The following is a 21671-nucleotide window of genomic DNA, read 5'->3' as shown; positions in this document are numbered from 1 at the left end:
ACCTTCCTAGGAACAAACTACAGCTGGAGCATTTTCAAGACTCCAGTGGCAAACAGCCTAGAGTCACTTCTCCAGAAACCTGCTCTTCCAAGCCCCCTTTTCTACACCACACAGAAAGCAGCTTGGCTACTCTACCATACTGAGGACCTACCCTAGTTATCCTTCAAAGGCAGCCCAGGATGATGGACCTTAAAAGACAGAGTGTGAATCCCACAGCAAGTGCTTCTGGAGCATAGCCACAGGCAGCAAACAGGAATGCAAGTCATCCATGTGACAGAATGCTCGACACCCTTCTGTCCCAAAGACAGGCTCACCTGACTGGACTTGGAATCAGCAATCCCCTGTAACTTATTTTTAGGACTGTGAATTTCAGACCACTGGATATAACTCTACAATAACTTTCTAGCAGTTTATTCACCTCCTGATTTTAGCTTTTAGCACGAGATGATCCCAAGTACTGTAAGAGGGTTTTCTATGGATTTTTTTTTTTAAATGTAAGTAAAAATTCTTTTGTGAAATTGAAGAACCTATTTGTAGTGTGTTTGCTGGCTTAACGTTAATGTTTCCCCTCAGGTGTGTCTGAAAATTTCTGCCTATGCTTACAAGTGTCTGCTCTCAGCTGCAGTTTCACTTCTGGTTCGTGCCTTTCCCTGCCAAGCCCACAGACCATTCCTGCAGCAGGAATCAGAACAGCTGGGGGGGTTCATCCCCAAGGAGCAGCCCGAGCCCAGCTGGGACACCCAGCCCAGACCCAGGAGCTGGGGAGCACTCTCAGACCCCGTTTCTAGTCACAGCCTGTTTCTAATCCACACCTAGAACAGAGCAGCCAGTCACCTAAAATGCTTCCAGTGTAAGATCATTCAGGTGTTTGAAGTATTTACACTGCCACCCATGACCAGTTAACATCAACTCTTTTCTGGCCACAGATTCAGTCCCAATCTTGTTCTAAATCTGTATTTTTATCCAGTTACAGGTTATGAACACCTTAAATGTCATCTCTGTGCACACCTGTGAAAACTGGGGCTACTCAAGTGTTTGGTTCACTGATGCTGGGAGAGGTTTTGCACACCATGGTGAGCCAGTGACAGGTGCTTTCTCCTTCTGTACTGAACAGGGAGATGGGATGATGATGCCACCCTCAGAATTTGTTACTTAATCTGAGATTTCTAATGCTAATGGGTTAATCTTGCCACATTCCTTAAAACACAACAGTTTTGGATCATAATCAAGCCTCAGGTCTCCTCTCTTCAGCTTTTTTATTTTTCTTCTGTTTATCTGCTTTCAAACCAACATTCTGTTGTGCAATATCAAGTCACTACTATTTCTATATGGAAATACATCTTGAATTCTGAGCAACTGCTCAAATCTGGACTGCTGGAGTGTCCCCTTACACCAAGCCACTGCCTGGCCCATATCAGAGGAGGAGGCTAAGCCTACACTGGGGACAAAGGAGAGGAACTCCTGGTTAAAATGTGCCAACTCCATCGTGTTAAAGCAGGAACTAGAATGCTGAATAGTCACATTCTGGTGCTTTGAGAGCTGCAGAGGCCTCAAGGTAAACCGTGGTTTATACAGCAGTATTAATGTTAGATTTGATTGTAAAACATTTATAGTCCTCTCTTACCCTGTTTTGTAATGGGTCTTTTTAATGTTACCTGCTCCGAGAGCCTGTGCTGAAAGCAGGCTCATCACATCCCTTTTCCTTACTGATGGACCTCTAAACACAGGCATTTTCCACTGAGAAGTGTCTTGGGGCATCAAAGAGACACAGAGGGAGCTGTGTATAACCAAATCAATGCTAATGAAAACACCTTTTCCCCCAGAGCTTCACCCTGTCCCCCCGTTAGAGGCTGGAAAAGGGAATCCGTTTGGAGAGATCTTGGGGGCTTCGAATGTGTAGCAGGGGGTGGAGTGAGGTGCTGCCCTGCCCCCAGCCCTGCAGTGTCTGTCAGCCATGGCACACTGAAGGCAGCCCCTCAGTGTTGTCTGAGTGGCCGAGAGACTGCAAGTCCCACCTGGGAGGAAGGCCCAGAACAGGCCAGAGCTTTAAGAAGCCTGACCATGAGGCAAGCACGTTGTCCTTTAACCCTACCTTCACCTTGGAGTTGTACATCACTGGAACCCAGGAGTGGGTAGCTGTTTTTCTATACCTTTTCTGTCTTTCTGTTTTTCTCCTTTCTTCTTCTAAGTCTCTTCTTACAGAATGTGACATCGAATGGGTTTAAAGGTTTTCTGTGTTCAGTGGTCTGTGTTGTGATAAGTGATGTTACGTTGCATTCACTCTTTTGCCAATGTTCCTTAATTTTCTACAGTTTGCCAGTAAACCTTAGTGCTTTTTACCTCTTGAGAATATTTGGCTGGGATTTTCTCCTTTGTGTCTACCCAGAGCAAAAGAACCTTGGTGTAGCCCTAGGCCTGAGTGATGGGGCTGTAACACCTGCTCTGGGCAGCAGCTGCAGCAGGTGGAGGAGGCAGGTTCTCCTGCTGCAGCAGAGCCTGCAGAGCAACATGTGCCAGGATCAGCTGAGGGACTGCAGCACATGTGGGTGGAACATCCTTGGGAGCCCTCAGCTGCCACTGCTCCCTGCCCAGAGTCAGCGGTGCCAGCTCTCCCCTCACCCTGTCCTGAGGGCTGGGGTCAGCACTGGGCTGCCTCCCCTGGCCCAGCACAGCCTGTGCAGGGCCTGCTGCTGCCACCCTGCCCAGCAAGAGCTGTGGAGATCAAACAGCATCTACGAACACAGCTCAGCATTTCCCGGGACGTGGAGGCTCGGTATCAAAGAGCTGTCAGTGTCACTTCACACCACGTACAACAAGGGCAGCATCTCCAGGCAATGCAGGTTGTTTCCTTGCACAGGTCACAGGCACAGCTTTTGGCAGTAGGACAGAGCTTTCCAGAGCATGGTATCCCCAAGCCTGGCCCTGGCAAACTGGGAATCCCAGTGTCTCTACCAGGCTGCTGGAGACTGCAGCATTACCTGACTGCATGACCTGTCTCTCTCCTCAGGTAACTCCAGCAAAGCTTTGTGACTCCTGAACACACTGGTTAGTTAGGCACTATTTCATTTTCCTACTATTCTTCGCGCATTTCTCTCTCCTTTTGGATGACTACTGTAGTTAGATTACAGAGTTTCTGTCCCAAAAAGTGGGATTTTAAAACCTGGTTTATTTAAGTCTACTGCAGCAAAAGTCTTCTCAGCATTCTGGAAATGGGCTTTTAACACCAACACCACCATGCACCATGCTGAACTCTAAGGGTAAGGCATACCTGGCAGAAACCCAGGGACGTCCACAAACGTGATCAGGGGGATGTTGAAGGCATCACAGAACCGAACAAAGCGGGCTCCTTTCACAGAAGAATTTATGTCTAAGCACCCTGAGGTTAAGAACACAGAAGAAGGTGTTAGTAACACCAGGGATCTGCAGTAATCAAGGCAACTCAAAATCCCACTATTTTAGCTGTATTGTCCTCTTAAAACAAAGGAAAAGCTTATCTGTAGATAAAGTGGAGATTATATGCCATGAAGCTTTCCTGGTTTAGAACTAAGATCACAGAATAAGCTACACTCAAAGGCTCATTTCATTTTTCTGACCCCTGTGTGCAAAGACTTTCTATCCCAAAACATAACAGTTTAATTACATTCTTGTAATTTAAAATATTTTTCCTGTAACTTTCTCTTCATTAGTATTTTTCAGCTCAGTCATATTGAAAGGTTACAGAGTTCTCCATTAAAAAACCCCAAAAATAAAATAGTCCAATAATATTTTGAGAAAGATCAGCATTTTTGGTAGACACACTGCAAAGTGTTTCTGTTCTGTTTCAGTGCTATTTAGAATTGTATTATGCACAATTACATTAAAACAAAACACATTTTTTATCAAAGCCTCTATATGAAACAGTAAAAAGAGCTGTTAAAATACTAAACGAAGATTAAATTTATATTGAAACCTTCTGTCTAGTATCTTCATAGTCATATCTTGTAGAGATGTAACAAATGAAGCACCATACTGGGTCATCTGTTTTTCCCAAACAAAACAACACAAGAATTGAAAACAAGGAGTAAACCAGAAAGTTCCAACTGGAGAAGGTCACTTCAGAAATCACTGAGTTAAGGAGAGAAAGCCAAGTCCCTGGACAGTTAAAAAGGGTGATCTTATCTGGAGCTGCATGTTGTACGTGAGGTCAAGAGCTCCATACTTGTGCATCTGAAGGCTTTGCACTGTTCAGCTACAGTGAGATAACAAAGCCCTCTTACCCTACAGATGAGTTTTAGGGATTTTACTGCCATGGAAGAAGTGTGTGGTTTCCATGCTATGATTAACCCAGTTAATTGCAGGCTGCTGCCAGACAAGTGGTGCTCTTCCACCCCATCCCCACCCCCACTGTGTGCTGCCACTGCTCCTCTTGGCCTGGATGCAGCCTGGGAGCAAGATCACCTTGTTGAGCCACTAAAGAAATGGTTTGCAGTTCATTTCACAGCTCACAGCTGAATTACAGTGAGGTTCAAGACAAAGCAAGGGGTGGAAAACCACAGAGTGAGTGGAGGAGCACACAACCCAACAGCTCTGACCTTACACAGCACGCAGAGGAAGAGACAGAGGCAAGGCACTGTTAAAGAGTCTCACACTGGACTCTAACCTGAGGCTACTTTGGGCTGGTTGCCCACGATCCCAACGGTCCGTCCGTTCATCCTGGCAAATCCAACCACAATGTTCCTGGCATAGGTTGGCATGATCTCGAAGAATTCCCTCTCATCCACAATCTGCAAAGGGGAGAGGCAGGCAGAGCCCGTATGAGGCCAGAGAGAGGTGCATAAATACACAGGCAAACACAAACTCAGTTACCTTAGCACTGCAACTTTTAAAACAGTTCAGAACTTGCAGAATTTTGAAGGAAAGAGAGGGAGGGAAAGTTTTTAGTCTTTGCAGCCTTCATTGCAAGAACTAACTAGTCCTACATTATTACCAAAACTGTCAGTTAAGTGTTCCATCAGGGAACACCTTTATGACTGAGGGGAGCCTTTTTTCCTGGCTTAGAACAAAATGCAAACGAGATGTTAAGAACTTCTTTCTCACATCTTAATTAGCAGCAGCCTTACAGACCGATTTCCAGTGATAAAACAGTACTTCCTGGAGCTCAGAAGCTCCCTGTGACACATTTGACATCATCTCTCTCTCTTGGCGAGCTCAGAGCCCTTTCTTGGAGTGGCCAGCACAGCCCTGCTGCCCCAGGGTCAGTGCTGGGTGTGCCCTAGGGAACGCAGGGAATGCAGTGCCCAGCCAGCACCCAGCTGGAACCACAGACCCGTGTGGCTGCACTTCCCTCGGGCTGGAGCTCAGCGTGTGCCCTGCCAAGGGACAGCCCTGGTGCGTGAGGCACGATCAGAACTCACACGTTCCAGGAGATCAGAATTATCCATGGAGCAGTAGCGACACCTACACATGGCTGCCTGGGCTTCCAGCAGGATTCCCTGGTTCCATCTGTTTATGGCAGCTGTGCCCATACACTGCAGTGTGCCAGTCATTTCATTAGCCTCAGTCTCAAAAAAGTTGTGAAAAATGTAAGTAGTATAAAAGTGGTTTTATTTCTTAATACTTCCCAAAATCTGTGGGAGGGCTTGGGGTTTTTCCCTAATTCGCCTAATGATTTTTTTTACATACCACCTCTTAACTTTCAGTACACACAGTGCTGAAATTCACAGTAGAAGAATCCAGGGATTAAAAATACCCTGAGCTTGCTTTTGCCACTAAAATGACTCTAAATGCAGCTGCCAGTTGCAAACTTAGTAATTAAAAAAAAATAGACATCTATTTTCTTGTACTGCGCATGTACATAACTGTCTCTTAGCATAAACAGGAAAGGGTAAATTTCTGCATTCTGGGTGCTTTATTCGTTTTATATAAAAGTGCCAGAGTCCGACAGAAGCACCAAGGTGCAGGGAGGGACCAAGCAACAGAACTCAAGGGGGGTTCTGACCCCAGAAAGAATTGAATTGCAGCACCTTTCATCTGTATAGTTGTGTATACAAAATAAGATGTATCCTGAAAACAAATCCTGGGATTCTGCTAAAATATTTTTTTTTTCCCTTGCAGTTTTCGTTGCCCATTCACAACTACTACACAGGTAGAAATAGTCACTTGTAAAGGCTGAAATAAATAAATAACAGTATCTATATCTTCAGTGCCATTCTACTGGTTTGTCAATTATTTAGACCCAGAATGTAATATATGCATCTTTAATCTGAACACTGTCAGACTTACGGAGTGTATGATGTCCAGCATATCATAGGCTTTGGTTGACTCGCTTGGGACAATGGTGTCCAGCTCTGGAACCGGACGGTCACTGTGGAGAGCAAGTAAGTGTGAGCAACAACATTGACAGACCAAGTGAGCACCAAGAGCAAAATATCGGGTAAACATTTCCACCTCTCAGAGATTTCGGAAACCTCCTCAAACATGGGGAAAAGAACCGGTTTTCTCCACGGGCAGCCTGAGCAGCCTCCTGAAGGAGACCCCTCTTCCACAGGCTCTGTGCTTGGCAAGCGCTGGGCAGCACGGCCCGGCGGGGCTGCGGGGACACGGCCGGGAGGCGAACGGGCTGCAGGGGGCACTGCCGGCCCGCGGGACAGCCGGCTGCGGGGACACTGCCGGGACACTGCCGGGCTGCGGGGACACGGCCGGCTGCGGGGGACACGGCCGGCTGCGGGGACACGGCCGGGCTGCGGGGACACGGCCGGCTGCGGGGACACGGCCGGCTGCGGGGACACGGCCGGGCTGCGGGGACACGGCCGGCTGCGGGGACACTGCCGGCTGCGGGGACACGGCCGGGCTGCGGGGACACGGCCGGGACACGGCCGGCTGCGGGGACACTGCCGGGACACTGCCGGGACACTGCCGGGCTGCGGGGACACGGCCGGCTGCGGGGGACACGGCCGGGGCACGGCCGGGCTGCGGGGACACGGCCGGCTGCGGGGACACTGCCGGGCTGCGGGGACACGGCCGGCTGCGGGGACACTGCCGGGCTGCGGGGACACTGCCGGGCTGCGGGGACACGGCCGGGCTGCGGGGGACACTGCCGGGGCACGGCCGGCTGCGGGGACACTGCCGGGGCACGGCCGGCTGCGGGGACACTGCCGGCTGCGGGGACACGGCCGGGCTGCGGGGGACACTGCCGGGCTGCGGGGACACGGCCGGCTGCGGGGACACTGCCGGGGCACGGCCGGGCTGCGGGGACACTGCCGGCTGCGGGGACACGGCCGGCTGCGGAGACACTGCCGGGCTGCGGGGACACTGCCGGCTGCGGGGACACGGCCGGGCTGCGGGGGACACTGCCGGGCTGCGGGGACACGGCCGGCTGCGGGGACACGGCCGGCTGCGGGGGACACGGCCGGGCTGCGGGGGACACTGCCGGGCTGCGGGGACACGGCCGGCTGCGGGGACACGGCCGGCTGCGGGGGACACTGCCGGGCTGCGGGGACACGGCCGGCTGCGGGGGACACTGCCGGGCTGCGGGGACACGGCCGGCTGCGGGGGACACGGCCGGCTGCGGGGACACGGCCGGCTGCGGGGACACTGCCGGGGCACGGCCGGGCTGCGGGGACACGGCCGGGCTGCGGGGACACGGCCGGGCTGCGGGGGACACTGCCGGGGCACGGCCGGGCTGCGGGGACACGGCCGGGCTGCGGGGACACGGCCGGGCTGCGGGGGACACTGCCGGGCTGCGGGGGACACTGCCGGGACACGGCCGGGCTGCGGGGCACACGGGGGCTGCTGGCAGGAGCTCTCGGCAGGTCAGGGCCGGCGGCAGCAGCAGCAGCAGCAGCAGCGGCCGGTCCCTACCGCTGGCCAGGCAGAGCCCTTCTCCCGGGGCCGACCGAGGCTCCCTGTCACACACCGCGATCTCGGCAACGGCACATTCACCCTGCCCTGCCCACGCTGTCACCCGGGCCTCTGAACACACTGAGCTGCAGGAAACCTTTCTGTGCCCATTTCCCCGTCCCCAAACAGGCAGAGGGAGGGGAAAACATAGGGGAACACATATCCACACTCTGTTTCTTCCCTTCCCTGGCTGTGTTTGAAGACTCTTTCCTGTTTCTCCACTAAGAGTGACACATTTTCACGTGGAGTTTTCCGATAACAGAGACGCTGCCCTGCCGTCAGCAGTGACAGGATCAGGTACCCCAGCTCTGATCACATTACCCTCATTAGGGACCCACTCAGCAGTGGCACCCACTGGGTCTGAGGGTTCACTCACAGTCCCAGTGCAGGGCAGTCAATTTTTATGAGTCACCACTGAGAAGGTTTCAGGCAGTATTATATTTGTGCTATTCCATAAAAATACTAATCTCTATTTGTTATAAATGGTGTTTCTGTGAAGTTCTTACTGAATTACTATTTTAACAATGTCATGACTTGACACAAGGCTCTAGACACACAATTTAAAACTGAAGAAAGTGATGTGGGGTTTGACAAAATCAGACAAAAGTTGAAAGTGCAGCCCCCATGCCTGCCTCTGTGCTCCCTCAGATACCCGGGACAAGGGAGGCACAGCCCCTTGCAGGAAAGGGGAGAGACACAGCTATTCATAGAACAAAGCTGACTGCAACAATTCAAGTGCTTTTTCCACATGAATACAAATATTGCATACAAACACTTCCATAAAATAATATAACAAAACCTTAATCTGAAGAAATTAAACTTCTTTTAACATACTAAACCCTAAGCTAAAAACTATTCTAAACTTTCTTGTCCGTAAAGTAGATACAGATGTGCTCCAAGCTCTGTCCTGTGACCTGTGGTACCCCAAAGGATGAAAGTGGAAAAATGAAAAATTATTGCTCCCATAAATTCACAGTGCTGAAGGAAATTTTAACAGCATTAAAATAGCCATCAGCAAAATGAAGACATTATGCAGGATACCACGTTTGAAAATCTCCTTCAAATGTCTACAGACACAAGACATCTGGAGCTTGTTGCTGCACTCACTGGGCTTAAGAGGTGGAGAGCTGTGTTTCTTACAGATCCCACTTAGTGGGACAGAACTGCTGCTCATTGTTAAAGCCTGTGACGGCTGGAGACACCCTCACCAGATGGACACGGGGTTTCATTCAATGCAGAAGTGAAACTGCACTTGGTTACCAAGAGTTGGCAATAACCTCCTCCAGAAGTTTGTAGAGACAGGGAAGAGAGGTAAAATCCCACCGTGCCATACAGCAAATGCAATGCACTAGACACATCCCAAAAGCAGGGGACATCTCACCAGGGACAACTGGGTACTGCAACAAACTTGTAACTCCTTGGAACCCAGGCCACTGACAACAAACACTCACCAACACAAGCTTCAGCAACCAAGGCTGACGTTTTTCAACACCAAAAGAACTTACCTACCTAGAGGGAAAAACAAACCAACCAAACAACCCCCAGCAGCCCCAGGACTTCACAAGGAAGCACAAGTAAGGTTACATTTGATTTGCATCATTTGTGGCAATTTTTTGGGGTGTGAAAACGATGCAATAAGAAAGCAATTACTCTAGAGGAATGGACTGGGACTGGAGCGGCTGTAAGGATCAAACACATCAATCCCAAGCAAAAGGAATCTATTAAGATGTCAGTATGTCCAGATGAAATAATACCAATCGATGCATTAGGACCATAAATGGGAGGTGTATTGGAGATGCTGCTATAAAACCAGACGAATTTAACAGAGATCTGCCCTCACATGTATAAAGGCTACTAAATTGAAGTTCTTAGTACAAACTGCATTTATTATATGTGATCCTCTAATACTGTATCTCATGCCTTGTAAAAGATTAGTTCTTTTTTTCTTAAGGGAGACAAATCTCTTATACTTTAGTAGCTACAACATAACTGACAGCTTCTCACAAATAAACTGCCTGTTACAAAGTACACTGATTTTAAAAAATGGACTGTTGTCTCTACAGTGAAATTAAAATACCAAAATCAAATCTGTAGAGAGCAATTATCCCAGTACAACCTGTTGAATGCTTACAAAGATCATGATAACCTCAAAGATAATCCCCCAATTTAGCAAATAATACAAGAGATTTGCTTTGGTTTTATCACTATCAAACCACAGCAGTTGAGAACAGAACAGAATCAGACCAGCACAGTTTAATGAACTCCTAGAGATCAACACCTCAGAAAAAATTAGGACCAGTAATTAACTGACCTGTGTAGCCATTCTCTAAAAGAAAATGGCAAATTTGTTTTTCAAAAAAAGTGAAAAATGTATCTCAGGGACCAGCGCAGTGATTTGTAAAATCAATTCAAAAGCGCCTCCCAAAACAAACTGTTACACAGACACTGAAAAGCACAGTGAGGGATGAAGAGAAAATAACCTTCCAGACTCACATGTTAAAATCCTCACACATGAAGAGCCCCAAGACACATCACACACATGTGAGGAGCTGAAAGGAACAGATTCAGGCACCGCTCCCATGCGGGAGAGTGCAACAGCCTCTTGAGGGTTCCCTAGGGAAAGGGCTGAACTTGGAGTGCAACGGGAGCTTGGATCAAAATGCTTTTACTCCACTGACATTCTCTGCCTTCCAGTCCTAGCAAGGCTCTCTGCTCAGTGTCCTGTGCTGGCTCTCTGGCTGTCTCTCCAGCTCCTGGAAAAATTCTCTGATAAAAGTCCAGACAGTTGCCACATTTCCCCTCTTGAAATGGCTCAAGTCCTTTCTGTATTATGTTGCCAACTCCACAATGAGCCTGAGACAAGTACCTAACACACGAAGCTTTCTGCCTCCTTGTTGCTTGCCCACCTCTGACCCTAATGAGCAGAACTCATCCAACAGACACAACTGACAGAACAGGGCAAGTTCTCCCCACTGCCACTCACTGTGCTACTTCCTACTTCTCTCACTTGTTCCAAGAGACTGGGCAGCCCACCTGGACAGAGATTGCTTTTCCCCATGTTCTGCACACAGCCTGCACTACAGCCCTTTCAGAAAACAGAATTAAACCTAACAGTGAAGACATGCATGTTGGAACACTTCCCATATTCATATACCAGAATGCAGAACTGTCTGCCAAGACCCCAGGCACAGAACACCCACCTCTCTGCGCCCCTTAAGCCAGAGAAGCCATGAAATGCAGTGCTCAGAGAGCACCGAGCTGAGCCAGGCTCCCCTTACCTGGGATCATGGCACTCGCAGACTGGAGCTGGATCCCGGTTGCTCAGGGGTAAATAATTAAAGAATTCTCGCAGGTTCAGCAGAGCATCGATGTCATTCTCAAAGGCTCTGTGTGCAACTCCTGCACAGACACAGTGAAGCAGGTATGGAAATCATTGTGCAAGCTTTCCTTTCCAAATATATACCAATAAAGACAGAAAGAAGCAACAGCAAGAATCTTGAGCTATTACCAATCAGGAATCTTACGCCACCAAATCTGACCAGCTAAAAATATCTAGAAAATGTGTGCTGTATCAGACTTCCTCCAGAACAGGTCTGGAATGTTGACCTCATATTTAAAATAATGTGAAGTGGTTTATCAGCTGACACAGCCCTAAGCTGGACCCTAGCCTTCTGGAACTCTGGTGAGGTTACTGTGCTGCACCCAAGTGTTGGACTACAAGTGCCTTTTGTAAGGGCTGGATCTGGGCAGCATCTGTGTGTGTGGTTTTGGTTCATCATCAGCTCTGTTCACACATAATTTGAGATCCCACAGTCATTTGAGTCTTGAGAAGATTCATGACTCACAGACTTTTTCCCAGAGGGAAAAAAAGGGAAAAATAAGTGCTTCCTCTCACACTGTCACTTGGTTTATAGTTAAGCAGTTCAATCAATCACGTTAGTGAGCAAACAAGGGACTACTGAGACTTTTTCAACCCATGCAAATGTCTGGACAACAAACAAAAAACCCCACCCCAGGCTGACTTTGTTAAGCCCTGCCCCCTAACAGTCTTCCCACTTCTAGCACCTTTTGTGGGTTTGATACTTTCTCTTCCAAATCCCAGAACTCTCCCACATTCCCACTTTGCCTCCTCTGTGTTCTGTTACTGAACAGGAGCTGCAGGAGGGCATATGCAGAGTCAGGTCCTGTGCTTAGGCAGAGCTTTGTCCCTTAGACTCATCTGCGTTGGCCAAGGGGCTGTTTAGCCGTTTGCTTTGAGCACAATCAGCACGTTCAGTAGAGCCCCCAGCTCTCACCAGACACTGCAGTGTGTGTCTTTGCACCCCCGAGCTGCTCCTGGGTGACATCTTCATTGGTGACAGACTTCACCACGTCAGGCCCGGTGATGAATAGGTAGGATGTGTCCTGGGGGAAGGGGAAAAGCAGAAACAGTGAGTGCCAGAGCCAAGCTGCAGAAGCATCTAAGGGACAGCCACAGCCTCTAGAGACTTCCCCCAAAATAAGAACAGGGGAGAAATTTCTTTAAAAGGCTGCATTGCATTAAAAAATCACTGAAAATGCAATTATCCACAAGTTATTTGGGAAAGTTTTTTTTCAACTTTTCGTGCAAAATAAGAATCCAAAGCAGATCATCTCAGAAAATATCCATTCCCATGTGGTCACTTAGTGTGTGATCAATGTCACCAGCAGCAGCTCAGGACACACCCTTACCTTCACCATGAATGTGAAATCAGTTAAGGCAGGAGAATACACGGCTCCACCAGCACAAGGACCCATGATGAGGGAGATTTGGGGAACGACCCCAGAACACAAAACATTTCTCTGCAATAGGAAAAAAACAAATCTGGTTTTACCAAAGAAGTGCATCTTAAATCTGCGCCCAGATTCTGCAAGAATTCACCACCACAAACAGGACTGTTTTATCTACTGGCAGACAAGTATCTGGAGAGAATGTCCTGATGCAAATGGAACCAAAATGAGTTTGTTATTTCTGTGCTTCTCCTTTCTGTTCCCATACATTGATTTCCTATACTACGCAACGATTGCAAAGAAGGTAACAGGAGCCACCTCAACAGATGCTGCAGGGGCAAAAACTGCACTGAGCCTGGAGTGGGAAGGGGTGGATGTCCCTGACATTTCAATGTGTAGGTACACTGTGCTCAGAGGTACAGTGCTTGGTGCTCAACTGGGTCACGACAACTTCTGTAACTGTTCCTCCTAGACTGCACCACCCCAAAACCTGTCAGCATCTGACTGACCTGACATCTCACCTGCTTTCCTACTGAAAAGACAGTGTTCTGTGCACGCACTTTGATGCAAAGTATTTCAGCAGGCATACAAAATAATGTCATTTCTGTGAAAAAATGAGCAGCAGTGTGCTTAGGGGAAAAATTCTTGCATTAACCACAAAAATCCTCTAGGAACATAAAACTTTCACCAGTGCAATCAACATCCCCAACCGGTAAGGTTAACATTGACCCACACACTTCTTTGAACAGAAACCTCTCTGGCTTGCATGCCTTCTTTCCCCCCTGCCCCAAAACTCTATTTTCCCCCCTAACCCCCATCTTGACAGGACAGGCACTTCACTGCTTCTGATCGGAGCTTTTCAAGTTTCCTTTCAGTGCACAGTGTTTAATTTACTTTAAGTCCCTCTTCCTGCAGTGGAAATCCTTTGCCTTTTACCAACCCTATTGAAAATAACTGCTGTGTGAAATTGGTAACATATCTGTATTACAGAAGAGACACAGGAAGCTGACAGTGCATTACAACCAAAAAAATCACTGAACTATGGTGTGCCCACCTGTCTCAAACTGATAAATGCTAAGAGAAATTACATCCCAACACAGACAATTGAAAATTTAGGTGTAAACCAAGAAGTTAAGTAGTTGCTTGGGGTTTTCTTCCAATTAAGCAAATTGCCTGTTCTTTCATTCTCACTACACATTGGATCACAGAGCCTTACAAAGCTCAGCATCACCCATGTTTAAGACATGGGTCATTTGCCCAAAGCCAAGAAAAGAACCAAGCTCTGAGTTTCACGCGCTGCTTTATCCATTGGCTGAAAGAGAATGATAACCTTAACATTTACTTACAAACACCCACTTGCATGTTTTGCCCACCTTTGTGGATGCCAAGCTCCCTGTCCATCCAGCAGCCTACTCACCAAAAATATGTCTGCATAGCCTGCCAAGGACTCCACTCCCTCCTGGATTCGGGCTCCTCCGGAGTCATTCAGCCCAATCACGGGTGCTCCAACCATGGCAGCTTGATCCATGATCTAGTGATGAACACAAACTCCTCAGCGTTGACCCAGCTAAGCTAAACCCCGAAATGTACACCCCCTAAAAAAAAAATCTGCCTTCCCAGCCGTGCATCTCCACACTCAGCAGTGGCTTTGGATAATGCAGTGGGAGTGACACGGTCACAGGAGAGGGACAATTTCTCCCTGCTCATAAGAGGCCTCAACTGCCCCTCAAACAACCTCTCACATATGTCTCATCTGCTCTTCAAAGTTTGTTGCAGTGGTGGCTGTGGAATCTCTCTAACCTGTACATTCTAATGCTTGATTACCCTTCTTAGAACTTCTTTGGGAAGACTAAATTAAATCTTTCCTCCAGAAATTTAAACATTACATTTCTCTTGATACAAAGCAGCGAGGGAGAGCAATTAGCTACTCTTGGCCTTTACCTTTGTGAACATTCAAGTACCTCAAATCCCCCTTCATTCTTCATACTCCTCTTCATGTTTCTAGGCTAAGCACCATCAATTCAGTCCCACATCCTGTTTCTAGGGCTCTGATCATTTTAGTTACTTGCCTCACGATCATACACAATACTACGACAGAGGCTTAAGTAGGAGGACTGAATTCCTTACATTCCTTGCACAAAATATTCCTGATTGTTGAATTCCAGTAAAATGTTTGCCATTTTCATAACACTACAGCACTGGCACATTATGTTAAGATCTGTTTAAACACCAAGATCTGCTATATCTTCCAAATAATTTTTTGTAAAACATCAGTTAATCCCCATTTTGAATTTTCAAGTTGCTTTTCCCTGCCCTTTCAATCACTGTTATAAGATTATTTCAGACAATCTTTAACTTGCCAAGTATTTTACAGTTCCAGTCCCACCTTTCAGAGTGCTTGTAGCATCACCCTTCAATTTTATATTGCCTAAAAACACAGAAACCACACTTGGTGCCACTCAAGTCAGTGGTATCTCATGAGACCCAGAACTCCAGCCCAAACAGTAGCTGGTGTAACTACCTCTGTACAGTCCTAGAATTCACTGACACATTCCGCTGTTTTCCAGGGACTTATATATGGACTTTCTTTCCCAAGGCTTTTCCAAGTTCTTCCTAAAATGCACATCAAAGACTGAGCCCCAAAGCAACTGATGCCCCCAGAGCCTTCCAACTTTGGAGCCCACCAAGAACAGCACCAACCAGGAAGGACCCACTTTTTTTTAGTTCTGTGATCAGCACTTTCCCTGCTGCTTTAAAAAGAAGAGATCAAAGAAAACCCACCAGAAAGCATCCCATCATTCCAGTGCCATTCCATCCCTCCCCAGTACAGACACCATAAAGCTCCAGTGTGAAAGGCTAATTCAAGTCCTTCCCAATATCAAGACTTGGTAAAACCAAATAATTGTTATCTAGTGCAAAGTCCTCACGTTTTCTAGTTTTATACCTGCTCAATCCTGAGGAGCCTATGCCAAAGAGTAGTTATTTCTACAGCATAAAAGGCCTTGTGCACCAAAAATCTTGTTTCTGATTCCATGGCAAGAAAATTCAGGAAGATTTCCCAGCTCACACCACTCGACACTCATGCATGAAAGAGTTCTTGTCTCCCCAGTCCTGCGATTCAAAAACTCTTCCAGCAAGACAAGCAGACAAACAGGAATAAATAGCCACAAGTGTGTGATAAGAGAAACTCTCAGGATCAAGGTGACCTCCAAGTTGTAAAACTGTTTATCTTCAGGCTGTTTACTTACATTTGGATTTTTTTAAATATTACACACTTTCACAGCACACTGTTTATAGAGGAAAAAGCTTCTCTGAATTCATTCCTCATTTCTCCAGTGGACAATGAGTAGTTAATTTAAATTTGTTCTTGGCAAGTCTCTCATCCTTTGTAGTAGAGTAGAAAACATAACTTAATGTAACAAAGTGTATATTACCTGGAAAAACTCCCTCACACTCAAAAAGTGTGAGGTACCTCTCTCAGGCACGGCATGCGCCAGAGCCCACTAAAGTCAGTCACCAAACATTTTCTCCAAAGTCCTTATCACAACAGACTGAAAAAGGGATGCTGACAATTTTTTTTTGTTTTCTCCTGTGCCATATTACCTTGCAGATCTTCTGGGCATGAGCTCCAGATAAACTGCCTCCAAATACAGTAAAATCCTGAAGGTAAAGCAAATTTTCAGATTAGGGAGAGAACAATTTCAGTAAAATGTTGTCAATTATTGCCAGTAAATAATATAATCCTACAGTGCTCCATATTTGGTATGCTGCTTCAAAACAACTGACTCCCTCAGTGCAGCCTGCAGACCATGCCAGCTCAATCCAAGCCTCCTTTACAAGGGGAAATACAGACCTTGACATGTCACCATTCTAGACTCATGAGTTATGTCCAAGAGTTATTATTCTTCCAGGGGTGCTGTAGGGACTATGTCAGCCAAAAGGCCTAAGGAGAAAGATCTCTAACAGGCAACATGAGGCCCTGGGACTGATCCAGAAAAAGAGGGGACATTGACACCTACTGGCACAAACAGAGCCCAGAGCCAACTCCTGCAGCGTTTCCCTGCTGCATTCCCACCGAGCCTTGCTCCCAAAGAAGCCCCAAAAACTGTGTGGACAGAGACAGCACAGCTATGAGTAACAGCTGAACCGAAAAGGTTCAGCATCTCAGGAGGCAGCTCAATTTGGAGGGAAAAAGGTCTTTAAATATAAAAAGGGAGGGGCATACCATGAAAGGGCACTCTTAAATCCTACTAATACAAAAACTGCCCACTGGTTGTGTTCTAAAATGAAGGTTTGTGTTTGGCTCCTCTCCTATGCTCAGGCCCATGTAAGAGTGTGCCTCTCCTTGGAAGGAGCACACATCCAAGACAAAAAAGGCAGAGTGTATGCCTTGCTCCAAGGTAACACAGCAACAGCCACTTTGGCCATGAGAGCAATGGAACAAAGGCTACTTTGTGGCCCAGAACAGAGCAGCACTTTCTAAGGGTCTGAAAGAAAGCCTTCCTTTCACAGCGTTATGAGTAACCAAGATAAGTCTCTTCCTAAGATGTTTCCTCCAAAATACTTTTATTTTAATATAAAAAGTATGTTTTGACATAAAAAGTATATTTATCTATTTATATCCTATCACAAGCTTTTTTGCTTCTTCTTGCCTTGCCCTGCTTCCTCCCACAGGTACATTGCTGCATGGCCACACTGAACTATTGTGAACTTATTTCGAAGGGTAAGTTCACATTATTTAAAAACAAGTAAAACTTTACCTGACTGAAAACATAAGCTAGTCTCCCATTAATCCGTCCACGACCAGTCACCACACTGTCACCAGGATACTGCATGAAAACCAGATAAATTCATTGAAAATAACAGACAGAAAAATCAAAGCAACAATGATGTCCACTAAAATTTCCACAAACTCCTACTAAGACAAAGCAAAGACTGATTTCCTGGGAGGCCTCATCTTCCATGTTTGCAGTGGGGGCTCCACAAAGATTTTCCCCAGCCCTGAAGGTAATATTACCTAGAGGTAATATCACATATTCATTATGTATTAAAGATCAGTGAACTTAGCAATTTCCTTCAAATTTAGTACATCAGGAGTTAAGGCAAATCATGCCCTCAGAGACAGGATGTACCTTTTATCAGGACTAGCTAATGTTTTGGAAAGAATGGACAGCGTGCACAAACCTCTGAAGTGTTGATACAGGATAAAAAACAACCCTGGACTGGTCAAAAAAAAAAATTACAGTCACCTCAAATGCTTGAACTTGACCTGTCCCATTTTTCACCCTGTAAATAAGGGAAGAAAGAACTGGACAAGGAAATGGAGCTTGTAAGTCTTAAAATGTGCTTAATCTATACTGTATCACTTTCTAGTAAAGAAAATATATAGAAGTTTTTCAAGACAACAGTAGAAAAGGAACTTTACTGGGCTATCAGTAAAGAAGGGAATTTCAGGCATTGAAGTGCTTTTTGTTGTTAGGTATTAAAAAAAGAAAAAAAAAAAGGAAAGGAAAAAGGGAAGAGTGTGGTGCAGGGCCCACTCCCAGGGCCATTTATGCACAGGTGGGCTGTTGTGAGGAAGGTCACACCCATCCAGGGCCTTTTCTCAGGCTGTGCACACAGGACAGCAGCACACACCTGTACTTCAGCCATTGCCACATGCAGGTGACTCCCAAAAGCCCCAGCAGCCCCAGAGAGGCCTGGATGTCAGCACAAGTCCTACCCGACTCTCAGAAAGTTCCAGGGACTCTGAGAAATTCCATGCTAAACTAATATTCCAGCTCAGTGGCCACAGTTAGGTCATCTGTGGTGAAACTGTGCTCTGTAAACACAATCTGCAGCTCACTGAAGGGTGAATTCTGAAGCACAAGGGAAAAAATTAACCCTCTTGTCACACTCAGGACTCTCCTGCTCCCCCTATTTTCAGAAACAGCAGTTTGTTACCAATGGTGTGGGATGCAGCATGGAGTAGGTCAATGAGAGGCAACACAGCAGTTATTTGAGTTTGCTGGGGAACAGAGTAAAAAATTAGAGGAAAAAAGATTGCTCTGCTGTTCCCTGAGAGGGGAGGAGGTCTAACACAACCTCCTTCACAGCACCAAGCATCATCAGCCTCCTGTGTGACACAACAAACAAATCCTTCACCTTTGCCATTCCCAGCAGCTCTGCTGGAACCCTGCTGTCCCCTCCCTCATCCATAGGCTGCAGTCCTACAACCTGAAGGACTGAAACCCAATGACCTGGTTTAAGAACTGCACAAACAGAAGCTGTAGCCACTGTGTGCAGCACAGGGCACATACAGAGCAGCTCCTCACCCTACACCACAACCCACAGCAAACAGCCTTTGGCTACAGGAAGATTCACAGTGAACAGGCACATCTGCACCAGCCACTGACGTCCCAGCAGCTCACTGGTCCCTTCCACCACACCACAACAGAACACTTTTCCCAGGTAGCTCATTATCAGGCATCAGCGTTATGGGGAGAGACTTTGGGGAGCCATGGATTTTCCCTGTGTGTGTGTAACTCCCTGTACCATGCTGGTTTAGGATACATGGCCATGTATCCAGAAAGAGCCTTAGCAAGCAGGGTGCAACTGGCTAACAGAACAGTACAAATGCTGGGACTTCCAAACATCCAGATCAGGTTGTAAGGCCCTAAAGGATTCTATGACTGTAGTTTGGCAGGCATAAATATGGATTAGAGTTATTTCATCCCGTAACTCTAATCCTACCTGAAGGAAGGCAGAAGTATCTACCCTGATTTGTTCCTCATATCTGATCTGATTGACAAAGTTGCACCAACAAAGCTCTGCAGCCTCCTCTACTGTTTAAAACACAAATCTAAGACAATTCCCAGGAAGGTATTTGAACCAAACAGGTGACCTTATAAAAAAAGTATCAAATTTAGACAACAGAAAGCTCTCTAAGTTGTGAAATGGAAACTGAGAGTAGTTAGAGCAAATTTACAGAGCAAAAGTATACATAAAAAGGGAACAAATAGAAGAAATTACATGTGAATTTTCAACCAGTGGGCTGGCTGTACAGCAGAGGACAATGAAACAAGAGTTACATGAAATAAAACTACCTTATTCTTACTAGAGTCCATCCCAAAGTCAGTACATCTGTGTTCCACAAACATGTCATATTCATCAAAACTGTCAGGGTCCAACAGCAGCAGAATTCGTTCCCTTGCTGTCAGCTTTCCCTGAAACAGAGCAAGCAACAATTAACAAAGCCATCAGGTGGTTCTGGCTGTTTGCTGACCCCCAGCAGATACAGTTTAATCAAACAAAACCTCACTTGATCCGCTACATTGGGTCCATTAAGCAACTGCAGGCCCCCAAAGCTGGAAATAGCCTATGTAGTGATTATCCTCCTCAAAAACAAACATAATGCAAGCCAGACTCTGAAAAGAAGGCTGACTGTTGGAACAGCACTACCACAGGAGAAAGGAAACAATCTCAGAGACTTTTCAACAGGATATAAAGGCATCACAGCTATTTTTGCCCACGCATTTAAATGCTGCTATTAAGGCCTTTGTTCTACTCTTAACCAGGGAACTCTTCCACAGCTAAACCAGTCCTCCCCAACTGCTCAGGGTTCAATTCACCACACTCAGTGTTTGACTGCAGTAAATAAGAGCGAAGAGGAAGTGTGACAGCCTGCAGGGATCTTCTGACAAAATCCTTCTGGTTTTTTTCCTGCTGGACACTGGTATGGGCAAAACTAGGGTAAGGGCCAAGAACACAACTGACCAGATATGCATGTCCCTTGCTCAGTGCTATGCAGTAATAAATGACTGGAAAGTTCTTTATATCTTAACCTACCAAACAAATCTGTTACTTCCAACCCAGGTAAGCATCTGCCTGCAAAGGGCAGAGCACCTGGGTTGTCTCCTTTAGGGGATGATGTGACCTTGCATCAACATGACATTAGAACACAGCTCAGCTTCTCTACAAAACATCTGAGCAGTAGGCCAAAAACCTCATGAAAAGCAGCAAATGCAGGAAAGCCTAAGGTAAGCCATTTTAGCTTATACAAAACATAAGCTGTTCAAGGCCCTAGACATGCAGCAGTGCTTGTATACTGGTGTGTCAGTGTCCTGAATGTAACCCAGCGAGACTGAACTCTCTTCAGGTGTTGTATAACTGGGGAAGGACACTGCTGATGGGCAGACTGATGACAGAGGGAGCCTTCACGGGAATCGCCATTCCCACTTCCTTGATGCCTACAAGCCACCGTGGTACCACCAGGGCCTTGCACCACACCGAAAAGGCATCCCAGCAAGAAGCAATAAACAGAAACAGGAAACCTCTGCTGTCACCCCCATCAGCACTGCCTACATGCTGAACAATAGAGGCAGGACACTAAAAACCCACCTGTTGTGATCCCTCCCACCTGTCTTTTCCTCTGCCTTATTTCCATTCTTCTAACTTTTTGCTCTCATCTCAGAGATCAGCTTAAATCTGCAACAGCGGTGTAAAGATGAAGCTGTGCTCAGAAGTGTTAAGCAACCTAAAACTAACTTACCATCACACTGACAGGCAGAAGTTGCAACTTCTGTCTACTCTACCTCTCATACATATTACAGACAATCTCGGTGACCTTTCTGAGGTAAAGGACTTAGTAAAGCAACTGTTCTTTTTTCTACCCAGAGTAACAAACAATGCAGTCTTTAGCGCTGCTTGAGCAAAGCTTCCCGCAAAGGGGCGTCTGCAGCTGCCACGCGAAGCCGCGAGTCCCCAGCGCCGAACGGAGCCCCGCCGTATCTGGCCTGCCCTCCCCGGCGAGCGTGCGCCCGGCGGCAGCGGGACGGGGCTTTGTCCCCGCCGTCCGCCTGCGCTGGGCTCACCCGCTTGTGCTGGGCGTCGATGCGGGCCTGGCCGCCGCCGAGCAGCGCGGCGCGGCGCTTCTCCTCGATGCGCTGGGGCACGGGGGGCGGGCGGGCCCCCGAGGCGGCGCGGCCCCGGCACAGCCCCGCCAGCCGCCGCAGCACCCGCACAGCCGCCATGTCCCCGCGCTGCGGCAGCGGCGCCTGCGCGCC

General features: G+C 47.2%; 1 protein-coding gene across 1 annotated transcript in view; it reads right to left on the bottom strand.

Annotated features, from left to right (window-relative positions):
• The window catches only part of PCCB (propionyl-CoA carboxylase subunit beta), a 24430-nt gene extending 2759 nt beyond the window's left edge, over window positions 1-21671 (bottom strand). The window contains exons 1-11 of the mRNA XM_032120071.1: window positions 21480-21671; window positions 19713-19832; window positions 17388-17456; window positions 16231-16287; window positions 14045-14158; window positions 12589-12699; window positions 12174-12282; window positions 11157-11277; window positions 6262-6343; window positions 4640-4763; window positions 3269-3376 (exon numbers count right to left, since the gene is read on the bottom strand). Coding sequence (XP_031975962.1) covers window positions 3269-3376; window positions 4640-4763; window positions 6262-6343; window positions 11157-11277; window positions 12174-12282; window positions 12589-12699; window positions 14045-14158; window positions 16231-16287; window positions 17388-17456; window positions 19713-19832; window positions 21480-21638 — 1174 coding nt within the window. The 5' untranslated portion in view covers window positions 21639-21671. The remainder of the gene's footprint in view (window positions 1-3268; window positions 3377-4639; window positions 4764-6261; window positions 6344-11156; window positions 11278-12173; window positions 12283-12588; window positions 12700-14044; window positions 14159-16230; window positions 16288-17387; window positions 17457-19712; window positions 19833-21479) is intronic.

The sequence above is a fragment of the Corvus moneduloides genome, chromosome 10 (assembly GCF_009650955.1).
Source record: "Corvus moneduloides isolate bCorMon1 chromosome 10, bCorMon1.pri, whole genome shotgun sequence".
In the NCBI taxonomy this organism is placed as follows: Eukaryota; Metazoa; Chordata; class Aves; order Passeriformes; family Corvidae; genus Corvus; species Corvus moneduloides.
The sequence above is the reverse complement of the archived record's forward strand: the minus strand, read 5'-3'. Positions and strand labels throughout refer to the sequence as shown.